This window comes from Myiozetetes cayanensis, unplaced genomic scaffold (genome assembly GCF_022539395.1).
Source record: "Myiozetetes cayanensis isolate MyiCay16 unplaced genomic scaffold, myiCay2020 scf5-8, whole genome shotgun sequence".
NCBI lineage: Eukaryota > Metazoa > Chordata > Aves > Passeriformes > Tyrannidae > Myiozetetes > Myiozetetes cayanensis.
In genome coordinates this window covers 29,000,515-29,012,650 of record NW_026087742.1, presented here as the reverse complement: position 1 = coordinate 29,012,650, position 12,136 = coordinate 29,000,515, and the positions used below count along the sequence as shown (strand labels likewise).

Sequence of the window (12,136 nt, the reverse complement as noted above, 5' to 3'; positions counted from 1 at the left end):
AACCACATGCTTAGGGACAGAGAGCTGAATGACAAGACCTTGGTTTCAAGGAACTGGTCGGAGGTATAAGTCCACCCTTTTAGCTTATTTGACAATCAGTTCCTCATGAAGACAAGTTCTTTGAAAACTCTTACTTCATCATGTTTTCATACTGTGGTAAGATAAATCAGGGCCCTAAAATATTATAGAATATATTCTCTTAACTGTCAAGAACCAAGGAAAAAGAGCAAGTACAAAAAGGGAAGAACCCAAAGGACTTCTTAGAAGGTTGTTCTTCAGTCCTTCAGTCCAAATCTGGAAATTACTTCCATCCACATGTAACTAATATGTCTAATACTGATTTTCCTTTGCTCTTCCCTCACAGTTTCCATTTGTCTATGTTCAGGTAAGTGGATAATCACGTTATTATTTCATAATAATGTGCAGGCACAGAGGTACTTGACTCCAGTAGTGTATTCAGGCTGAGGTGCAAGGGAAAACATAGGACTCATAAACTTTTTCCTTTGTGTAAAAGAAGGCTGAATAGCTGGAAATCAAAATAAGTTCCAACAATGGTTCTTTGATTGCAGAATGTACTGTAGGAATGAAATAGTTAATCAGTGCAAGCCATGCTGTAAACAGAATTATACTTGCCTAGAGGTTGTATCAGAATGGCTTATTCCTCTTTCCAATCAGAACTAAGATTTTCTATCTGCCAAGAGTGGTTGAAATTGGAGAACTGTGTTAAATAAGCTAAGGACCAAAGGCAAGAATGACAGAAGCGAAGAAAGGTAACAGCCTAAAAGTCAGCACTGCTAAAGAAATAAATGTCAATCAATCCACACCCTTAATGTCACTTAATTTATCTTAGTCAGCCACAGAGGCAGAAGTTAACATGAGCCTACTATTTCTTTAGAAAAAAAGCCTTTCTGGGGTAAAGCAGCCTGGCTTTCAGGCTCTCCCTATAAATACATCACAGCAACAAGTTCACAAGCACAGCTGTAAACATTTTCTTGAGTTCCTCTTCCAAGGAAGCCCAGTGGTATCATTCACATTAAGGTGTGAGCTTTTCATCAGGGTTGAAATATGATAATGAAGAGGGTTTGGTCAGAGCACTGACTGTTCTGTCCTCCCAGGGTGCTTCTTGGGAAGACAGCTCCCACTTCTGCCCCCTGACTCGAATTGGGAGATACCATTCACATCCTGGTTTTCCTTAAGCCCTGAGATAAAATCTCAGTGAAGTAAATGCACGTAGTCACATACCTCGAGTCACATACCTATCTAGAGTAAATAAACTTTTGGTGAAAGACAAGATACAATGCAAAGAGCAGGCAGAAAATGAAAGACTGTAAACATTAACTATACTACTGAGCAGCCTGGAAAGGGTGCATCAAAATACGTAACTCTACTGTACCGTTTCAGTGACTTCCACAAGAAATTTGGAGCTGAATGAATTAATTATTGATAGTTCGTAATGAGCATTACACAACTATACTAGTGGTGAGACTTCAGCTCCAGCATTAGGAGCAGGGAGACACAAGAAGAGTGAGCTCTCAGCTGGATGTCCATATGTGGGGTACAGTTTCCTCTGTTCATGTTCCCACTTCCCCACCCCACCTTCGGACTCTTGCATATGTACATTTCTCAGTCCCATAGATAAATCAGACATCTGATTCCTCATCAGATTGTGTAATGGTACTTCAACAGACTTCACTCCAGGCAGGGAAAAAAACAACCCTTTTTTGCAGGCTGTATAGCCAGTCAAGGAAGCTGAAACTTCCTTCAGGAAGGGAATTTCTAGAACTTCCCTTCTCTGTGTTTCACTTACTTCTGATATCAATCTCTTTGTCTTGCTGCCTTGCCAGTCTGTCTTTGCTAGCTTTCAGGCCCCATCACTCATAAGCATACAGGTACAGCTGAGGGGAAGACAGACAACACAGAACCTCTAGAGTTAAAAAGCTTTCTTGCGTGCTAGTTATGCAGAATTGACAGGTAAGTGCTTACAGATCCTCACACGTTATTGAATAATTACAGACAGGCATATCCCAGCAGGGACATATAAACTGGGCGCTGCACTCTGTCCCAGGAGTCTCCTGTCCTGTGATGTTTTTACCTTCACCTGTAGGATCCCCAGAGGAACCGTGTGTACCAGTGGCAAGGGGTGGAACTAGAGACAGGCCTTACACAGCTCTCCTTCCCCCTCACGTCAGACCCCATCCAGGGCTCCTACAAAATAGTTGTGCAGAAGAGCTTCTCATCCCATGTGGAACACTTCTTCAGTGTGGAGGAATACGGTAAGGAGAGGAGGTATGGGCTGCAAGTGGGGTTGACAGCAACGCCTTTTACTGTGACCTCTCAATTTGTAATTTCCTGGGAACAGCATGGAGAAAAGAGGGACTGAATATACAGGCAGTGGGATTCATAGGGGCTGAGCCAGAAGGTACTGAATGTCAGAAGTGGTTGCTTCCTTTATGGCATCTCTGCAACCTGCCTGAGCTAATAGTGCTCTTGGGAGTACCGGACTTCTGGCTTGTGGCAGCAGTTTCAGCTGACTTTGTTTTAGTTGCTTTCCAGTCCAACAGCTTGTTGCAAGTACCACTAGATGCAAAGTAAGAGATGACAATATTTTGGTGGCACTGTTTCACCTCTCTCATCATCTGCCTGAGTTCTGTTACTCCACTAGTAGTCCTGTCTCTTTTTCCTGTTCTTTGTTTCTACAAAAGCTTAGAAAACACGTCTGATAGAAAACTTGTGACTGAAGAACACTCCACAAAGGTTACAAGTGGACACAAACAGAGTAGTAGTAGAGACTGAGTAAGGAGAAATATGCTGCCACAGAGAGCCTTCTAACTCCAAGTTCCATAATAAAACTTCTCAGGTGTTTGTAGATGTGTATTCTAGGTAGGCTGGGTGCATTTGAGAAGGCTGATTGGCCAGTGCTCCTCGCTCTGAGACTCTCCACCAGCTCCACGTGGAGTGCTAACGACCCAGCACATTGACCAGAACCTGCTGTTTCTGGAATATGCAGGGTGCAACCCAAAAAAGATTGTCTTTGAAGTCCATAGGACTGACTTATTTGGTTCAAAGTCAGGCATGGTGAATAATTTGACCACAAACAAAGTTATAGGTTTCAACATGCCATAGTGACAGATGGTCTGTTCCTCCTGCAAAGATCATTCTGAACACCCCACAAGATCAAAGAAGTATGTCCCTTTTCTAGCCCCACACTAAGATAATTTTTCTTTTATTTTTCTTGAGTCATTTCTGTGAATCTCTTCTATTGCTATTTCTCTTACAGTCTTTTGAGGAAATGCGCTCTGGGGCTGAAACGTAGAGCCATGTCTCCCATCTTAGAGACAAATTTATGTCTAAGCTGTATAACCCAGGATTGTTTTCCGCTTCCTGGGTCTGGATGTGCACCCACCCTGCTGTTATTTCCTTGCACTGTGAAAAATACCTCAGGTGCACCACCTGGAAGCAGGCCACTACATGCTTCAGTCCAGTCCTGGGCATGAGTAGTTGGAGGCTTAGGGTTGAAGGATGCAATATGGGAAGATATCAGTCAATATCTGCTCAGATCACTTAATGAACCCATTGTGAATTCTACCTCCATTCAATGTGGTAAATTACAAAGCCGGTAAATGTGCTGCTCCAAGTCCTAGTTACAAATTATGAATTGTGAACACAGCATACAGGATTAACGTGTCCTTCTGAATGGACATATGTAAGGGATATACACAGCTGTTTGGTGCCAGTGGGATCACTTAAGCGTGTGCTGTAAATAAGAGAAGGTAAGGGCTACAAACTTCTTTAATTCTCTTTGAACCCAAACAATGGTGAAGGCTGAGAAAACCTAGGGAAGGGCTAGGAGATACTTGCTAAAGAACACAGAGAGATTCCTGTTAAGGTGATCCTGGATCTCTGTTTGGGTTACTGTATAGTACACAGCCATCATTCACTCATATCAAACTTTCTCTCTCTCATTTAGTGCTGCCCAAGTTCGAGGTCCTGGTGAAAATGCCCAAGATGATCACTATTAAGGACAACGAGCTTCCAGTGTCTGTCTGTGGTCTGTGAGTTACAGAGCTCCAGTAAATCTCTCTTGCTTATCCTTCACTCCTCCTTTCTGCCAAGGACCAAAAGAAGAGCTGGGGAAGGCTTTTTATACCTTTCCCAGGCATCCAGTGCAAGCTTATTCACTCTGTCAATCCTGAGCCTGTTACTTTGTCTAATCAGTCAAAGTGAAGGGTCTTCTCTGTGTTCCTTAAAAGATGATGTCAAACTGGTCTGCAGCTCTCACTTCCTAGTTCGTTGTATATTTTCTCTTTCTGTCTTTACATTTCTTCAGTTAGAGCTTCTCTGCCAATCCTGAACCCTCAAATACTCAGAGATATCAGATCAGACATCATTTACACTGGCGATGCAAACCCAGTGTTCTCATTTTTAACTCATAAATTGCTCCTTCTGAGCTCCTGGTTGCTTTTCCATTTCTTCACTGAATCCCCAGCAGTTTGTAATACAATAATACAAATTGTAAAATTTATATAAATTTTATATAAAATACAGCCAGTCCTGGCTGAAATAATTTTCTGAAGTCAATCTTTTTCTGCAAAGACCTCTCCCCTAGAACAGGATGGATGTTTCTTCCATGGGTAATGGAAGACTCTTACTACAGAAATGAAGGAAATATAATCACTAGAATCATTAAAATATCAGATTAGTCAGCCCTTAAGAAGTGTTAGGAAATCGTCCACAGAGGTCTCTAAGGAAATTCATTTGAGTGTGATTGTGACTGATTGTCTCTTCATCTGATACATTAACACATTATGATTATAGGTACACCTATGGGAAACCTGTTCCTGGTTTGGTGAACGTCCAAGTGTGCCGTAAATTTTCCCATTCTGCTTCAAGTTGTTATGGAAAAGAGGCAGAGTCTGTGTGTGAAGAATTCACTAGGCAGGTGAGTCCCAAGATTAAAATGTAGTGGTTTGTCTCATGGTTAATGGGCAATGTCGTCTTAAGAGAGGCCCAATCTGTGACTGTTGGGACAGACTAGGACATCAGAGGTAGCACTCTGTCCAGAGAAAAGCAGAGAATCTCAGAGGAAGTCAGGCTTAAGAGAGGGGTCATTAAACTGGAAACAGAACTGATGATGAAAACCCACAACTGGAATTCTGACCCCATTGAGACTAGTGACAAATCTCCAGTTATCAACCATGAGGTCCCTGCTATTGTTCCAAAAACCAAGAAAAGAATCTGTGAAAGAGTTTTGTGACTGTGAGAGAGAGTGTCAGAGAGCGAGGGGCAAAGATGAGGGCAACACAAGAAGGCAGTATAGAGAACAAGGAACAAAGAAGATGCAGTAGTACTGTACATGGGTCAAATACAGAAGAAAGGGCAAAAAGGAAAGGAGTGAAGACAGTGGAAGAAACAGGAAGAAAAACAGAACTAAGGCAGGAGAAAATTAACAGGGAAACCAGTGGGTACCTTGGAGAACTGCATGTCAGGTACCTCACAGAACAGAGAAAACTTACAGATGTAACACTAGGAAACAGGCTGAACACCAGTTCTCATCTTGGAGACAACCCTTGAACATAAGTCTGACATTTCATGGATAAAATTTAAGCATATTGTGTTTGGGGTCTCTATTCAGCTTTGTTCACAGAATTTCAATTTTTCTCTCCAATGCCTTGCTTAGGCAGATGCTCGTGGGTGTGTTTCTGGTCTAGTGAGGACCAAGGTATTTCAACTCCAACGTAGGGGATATGAGATGAGCATTGAGGTACAAGGAAAGATCACAGAAGATGGCACAGGTATGTATCACATGGATATGGCAAAGTGGTGGCAGGACCTAACAGGAGGGCCTGGCAAAGACAAGAAAGATGGACCAACATGACTAGAAATTCATTAATAACCTTTCTTTACTGTGCTCTGTCTCAGGAATAGAAATTACTGGAACAGGCTCCTGTGGTATCACACCCATTATGAGCAAAATCAGCTTTGACCTGCTGGACTCTCAGTACAGACCAGGAATCCCACTCTTTGGGAGGGTAAGGAAGTTCTGAGACCATGGACAGTGAATGGCACCGCAAACACACAAGTGTGTAATCCCATTAGATGGAGGAACAGTGTGTGCAGGTTACATGGCCCACCTTCCTCTGCCTTTGTACAGGCAGATGAACTACTGATAGTTGGGGCACTCTAAGAGGCACATGACCCTGACACTCCTGGCAGTCAGCCCAGTATAGACGAGAAGGCCCAAGACAGGGAGCAACAAACATGGACTATTCCACAAGGTAATGTTATCCAGGTGCAAAGGGTGACTACAACACAGGAATGCGTAGTGACCTCATCAACGAGAGCACAGTCCCAACTACTCAACCAAACTGAGCAGAGCAGGAGAGGTGACAATAACAGGTTCCACCAACAGTGTAGTGACCACCTGACAATGTGAGATGATAGGTCAGGGCTGAGCCCAACCAAGAAAGTCTGCTTAACCTGATGGGAACAGCAGAAGAAAGAGCTAAGTGTAAGTCTACTGGGACAAAGCACAAGCCAGAACACAGAGTTCCTGAACCAAGGGGTGGAGGTCCCAGATGAGACTGGCCAGGGAAATTAAAACTACTGATGAACTTAAGGTCCTGATAGATTATTTCCATGGACCAATGGGCTTGTTTTACTGAGAATTTTCTCAGTTGTTCCCTGAGACAACTCAGGACTCGCCTCACACATTTCCACATTCTTTTCTTTTGTTCTTCTCTGTTACAAAATATCCTGCCTGGAAGGGAGGAAAGAGAGAAGAGGCTTTATTACTTGAGTATTGTTTTCTGTTGCTAGTCTAAAACCTGAAGTTTGTTATTGCTTTGTTAGGTGAAGCTGGTCGATGGCACTGATGATCCAATTGCCAATGAAACCATCATGATTTCTGTGGATGGAGACAAATACAAAGGGAATTACACTACAGATGAGCAGGGACAGTCCTGGTTTTCCATAGACACTACCACCTTCACACAAGCCTCCTTGGAAATCCGAGTGAGTGGCAGAGACAGGGGTAAGCCTCTGTCTTTCTCATCAACAGGGGAAATACCTATCCATGGGCTATCAGTCTCTCTGCCAGTTGGAAAATAAGGCAAGTTTCTTGGCAGGTCACCTCTCTTCTCTGTGTCTTCTGTGCATATTCACTACCATCTTATAAGAATGGGAAATACAGAACACATCCACAGTTTTTCTGTGGACTTCTGTGTGACTTGTTACCTGGTTTAATTTAGCTATGAACTTTTTATTCCTCTTTCTCAGGCAGATCATAAACCTGAACTGAACTGTTACGACAGCAACTGGATCACACCATCATATGAGCATGCCATGCGTCGGATAAGTCGGTTTTACTCCCCCAGTAAGAGCTTCCTCAAAATTGAGCCAAAACCTGAGACATTAAGTTGTGGCTCCCTCGCAGAGGTCCAGGTGCACTATATCTTCACACAGGAGGCCACAGGGGAGCAGAAGAAAATTGTCATTTACTACCTGGTAAGAAGTATTTGTGGTTACTTTGAACTATGCCTGCAGTATGTACTGTGTCCTCTAAAGCTGTGTTCCATGATGAGGAACTACTGCACTGCTATATAACCATTAATGGTAGAGAGGGTTTGAAATGGAAAGTGTGACCTGCCGCAGTTCAATCTAAACACATTTCCATAATGTTTCTCATTTCTCTGTCTTCTGTGAGCAGACATGGCTAGGGTGTACATGTTTTACTAAGAACAGAAGAGAGACAAAATATTTATGAAGAGAACACTGTCTTGGGCACTGCCACCCAAGACTCTCATTTCATGATAATCCACTCCCAGTTTCCCCCATTCCAAATTTTAGTTTACCTATGATCGCTGGTCAGAAACCAGCACCCTACAACAAGAAGATAAAACATGAGAAGGGTAAGTATCTTCTACTCCATTTTGTCCATTGGTAGTCATTTGACTGATGAAACTAAAGCAACACTTCTAACTACACTACATCAGAAAAGCCCAATAAACTTAGAGCTTAGGCAGTCATGGCAAGTTTGGGATACCACAGTAATCAGAACAGACTGTAGCATGCTGGTATTGAGAACTATGAATTTGTTCAGTTTGGAAGTCAGAGAAGAGAGACTAATTGACCTGTAACCAAACAATGATATGTCAGTTTTGCTTGGGAGAACGGGAAGAATCAGGTGAATATTCAAATAGAATGTCTTTCTCCCTTTGCTTTTCTGGTTCTCCCATTTAATGGCACTAGAAGAATGATAAGAGTAGCTTTGGAGAACCAGAAGAAATCAGTGGAACAGACAATTTTGTTCTGATGGATTGTATAGAACATCAGGAGACTTAGGCTGATATTCAAAAAAGAGAATAGAAACCTGTGCTAGAGGTGTCTATTTTCAAGACTGCTAATAGTTAATTGAAGGACAAGATGCCTGTTTATCCTGGTAGCCTGGGAAAGATGGTCTTAAGTATGCACATACAGCAGGTAAACAAACAGTGAGAGACCTTCAATTTTTATAGGAGTGAATCCCACATTTTGAAATTCAAATATGGTGCTATGGAATATATGCTCCCCACGGAAAGTAGTTGGATAAAAGGCATTTTTCAGCTGTGAAAAAGGAATCTTTTTCTAGAAATGAAGAAATTACAGGTAGCATTCAGGCTGTTGCTTACTGCTTGAATTCAAGGACCTTATTCAAGCTCTAATTATTTGCAGCCTGTGCTCTTCTGTCCCAACTCTGTGGAGTTATGAAACTAATACTGATTAAATATTTCTTCAGACTGTTTCACAATGCTACTGAGAGTGGAATTAAGAGAATTTTTGACCCTCAGTCTATTGCAAATTGTTAGAAATGTGTGTAGGATCCCCAAACTTATGTGAGGTCAGAGGCAAAATGCATTCAAACCTGATCTATATATGTAATATGTGCAAAAGCAAGAGAGGTCTGATCAGTGAGCAAATACTGGTTCTCCTAGGAGTGGATATTCATCTCCCAAGACCCAGTGAATGCTAGTCTGGCACTTGCTTAATGCCTTCTTGGTACTGCTCATTGTTGAGATGCTATTTATACTCACAATCTACAGATGACCCAGTGAATGTTCCTTCTTGCTTTCAACAGCAGTAGCAACAATTACAGGAAGGTTTCTCTGTCACACAGGTGATGGCCAAAGGAGGAATAGTATTAGCAGACACCCATGATCTGACTGTGAATGCTGGAGACGGTGAGCAGTACTATGCATTTTTAGTATTTCTGATGATAATTTGGGCGCAGGGGGACATAGATAAATTATTTCAATAAGAACATTTACTTTAATATTCAATTAAAACATTAAATTTAGAGTTTTAATTTTTCTGATGAAGGGGCTTGGATTAGTTTTGTTGTCTCTGAGTTCAGGTGCTATTCTTTTAATGATAAATTATTAGAAAATTCAACAAAAAATAAACATAATGTTTTGGTCATTTCCTAAAACCAGCACTTTCTGATGACCACTCTAGCTATTCTGACTGCTGATGCTTACCAATGTTGTAGGACTCACATGTACAATGAACAGAAAGAAATGTGTCTCTTTTTCTTTCTCTCTTTCCTTCTTTTTTTTGGTATTGTTTCTGCCTTGTAAGCATGCAAACCCACACATACCTATATTCTAACCAATACATTTAATTTTATTCATATAAATGTCCAAGGATTACACATTTCAGTAACTGAGACTGGCTGTAACGCAACTTTAAATGTCTTTGGACAATAAGACTAGGAGACATTCTGTAAGTCTATGAGAAGGAGTTGCTTTGCAGTGGATATAAACAGTATGTGGAAGTAAAAGATCTTGAGTGCTGTATGTTTGTACAAATTCTGCATCCTCTCTAGTAGCAGTTACTAAACTAACACCCTGGCTAATATCAAGAGATGTTTTGTCGCCTTGTCCAGATTGTGACATAAAGTTCAGGCCCCGACAAAAAGAGTTTTGCAGCACAGAGGGTCATTTTCTGTTGTGTCTAGAGCAACAGTTTAGTGTTCCAGCTAAATGCTTGCCTAGCAGTAACTTTGCCAGTTATTCTTTCAGCCACTCTGCAGCCTTGACTGCTGCCTCCCTTTACAACAGTCTGTTACCTTTTTTTCCCCTCATCTGTTTTTGGTAGATCTTGGAGCTTGAGGGAGAAAGTGGTTGGGAACATCAAGAAATTATGCCAGATGTTAACTAGGGAGAATCTAGAAGCTCTCCAAACTCACTTCATTTGGCTATTCATGATCACTCTTTGAATGCAGGTATCTTCAGCAGCAGCCATAGACTTCAATCATATATCAGTATTCCTACCCCTGCTGCCTAAAAGTATTCAGCATGAGTGAGCTTGACTTTTTTATCTAGGAAAGGCAAATGCATATACTAGGACTTCTTGTGTGTTGATTAGCCTTTTTTCCTCTCTGTTAGCTTATGGGACATTTCAGCTGACCCTCTCTGTTGAGGCAGCAATTGCTCCCCTGGCACGGATGCTTGTTTATACCACTTCACCCAATGGGGAAGTCATCGCCAGCTCAGCAGATTTCCAGGTTGAAAGCTGTCTCCCCAATAAAGTGAGTATATGTCACAGTTTACACAACCCATGTTTGTCTTGTGACCAGTAGATCAGTTATGAGTTCCAGAACAGAGGCAGAATTCACAATGGGTTCATTAAGTGATCTGAGCAGATATTGACTGAGGATTGGTGACCAGAATAAGTTACAAAACTATAACTGTAAAAAGTGAACAAGATAGAATAAAAAAGCAAATCACTCATCATTCTTAATTACATTGGTCAAAGATGAATATGTATTACAAGAATTGCAAGACACTAGCAGAGCTTAGTTCACAAGGCTAGAAGCATCAGTATATTAGCATGTAACAGTGTCTGGAAAAGCAGCTGCTTGAACTTCTTTTTGGATTTGCAGGTGAGACTGAATTTTGTACCCAAGGAAGGTCTTCCTGCCTCCAACACACACCTGAAACTCCACACCACACCAAGGTCCCTGTGTGCCCTCCGTGCTGTGGACAAGAGCGTTCTCCTTATGAAGCCTGAAAATGAGCTCTCTCCTAGCTCTGTAAGTCTTGGCTACTTCTGGTAATAAGCAAGTACAAGAACTGACCAAATACCTATTAACACAACTACAGACATGGGGCTATGTAATTTTATAGGTGCATTCACTGCGCTTGTTTTTCAGAAGCTAGCGTTTACCAACCGAGTGTTAGATAGTATCTACTTCTGTAAGTGCTGACCTGCCACATTTTTCCCTGGTTTTTTTTTTTTTTTTTTTTGCATTTACCTAGGTGTATGATCTTCTTCCACTGAAGGAAATCCGAGGTTATAGCTTTCAAAGGCTACTACCTGGAAGAAGACAATGTAAACCCTTGTGTGTCACTTGACAATATGTTACTAAATGGATTTGTCTACATACCCATTTCTCCTGATGGCGAAGGTGATGCCTATGACATTCTCAAAGTAAGCACCAGCCTTGCATTTTTCTTTTTGGTTCCTTTTTGGAATTCAATCTACTTTCCTTTTCTCACCTGTCTTGAAGGACTTTCTAATAAAAACAAAACAAAAAAGCTCATTTGCTGTAAACTTGCTAACTTTTGTATGCAAGAAAATAACCAAGCCCAGGCCCTGCAGTCCATCACTGGTACCTGAGTGTTTCTCTGAACCATTAAAACTTTGAAAGGTCTCCTCATTGCTGATAGAGATACCTGCAAATGGGCTTGAGTAAGGAAACACTCCTGAGAAATTATTCCTAGTGCCATAATATTAGAAAATTTTCCTCATTTTTTCATGTTTTCTCTCTCTGGTTTAAATGGGTTTTTAATGAAGTGTCAGTTACTTTGATAACCCAAGAATCCACCTATACCCATCTAAAGTGTCCTGCACAAGACTTTTTGGGTCCCCTCAATCCCTTGTGTTTCACACATCATTTTCACATAGGCAGCTGTGCCCAGGGTAGACCTATGGCCTTAGTATTCCATCTGATCATGCCAGAATTTAGGCTTATCATAACATGATAGAGCCTCAACATCTGGGTTAAACCTGTCTATCTGGAATTTATATACAAGCCTTTGTTATTCCGATCACTACCAGACTTAAGTACATATATTCTTGACATACTAAATAAAGTTTA

The 12,136-nt window shown here is 41.4% G+C and overlaps 1 protein-coding gene across 1 annotated transcript in view; it reads left to right on the top strand.

Moving 5' to 3' along the window:
- The window catches only part of LOC126649511 (alpha-2-macroglobulin-like), a 37,332-nt gene that overhangs the window by 6,288 nt on the left and 18,908 nt on the right, over nt 1-12,136 (top strand). The window contains 13 exon segments of the mRNA XM_050333719.1: nt 365-385; nt 2,105-2,273; nt 3,968-4,052; nt 4,816-4,939; nt 5,678-5,792; nt 5,920-6,029; nt 6,850-7,011; nt 7,276-7,503; nt 9,152-9,215; nt 10,422-10,564; nt 10,919-11,068; nt 11,295-11,333; nt 11,335-11,466. Of these exon segments, the coding sequence (XP_050189676.1) occupies nt 365-385; nt 2,105-2,273; nt 3,968-4,052; nt 4,816-4,939; nt 5,678-5,792; nt 5,920-6,029; nt 6,850-7,011; nt 7,276-7,503; nt 9,152-9,215; nt 10,422-10,564; nt 10,919-11,068; nt 11,295-11,333; nt 11,335-11,466 (1,542 nt within the window).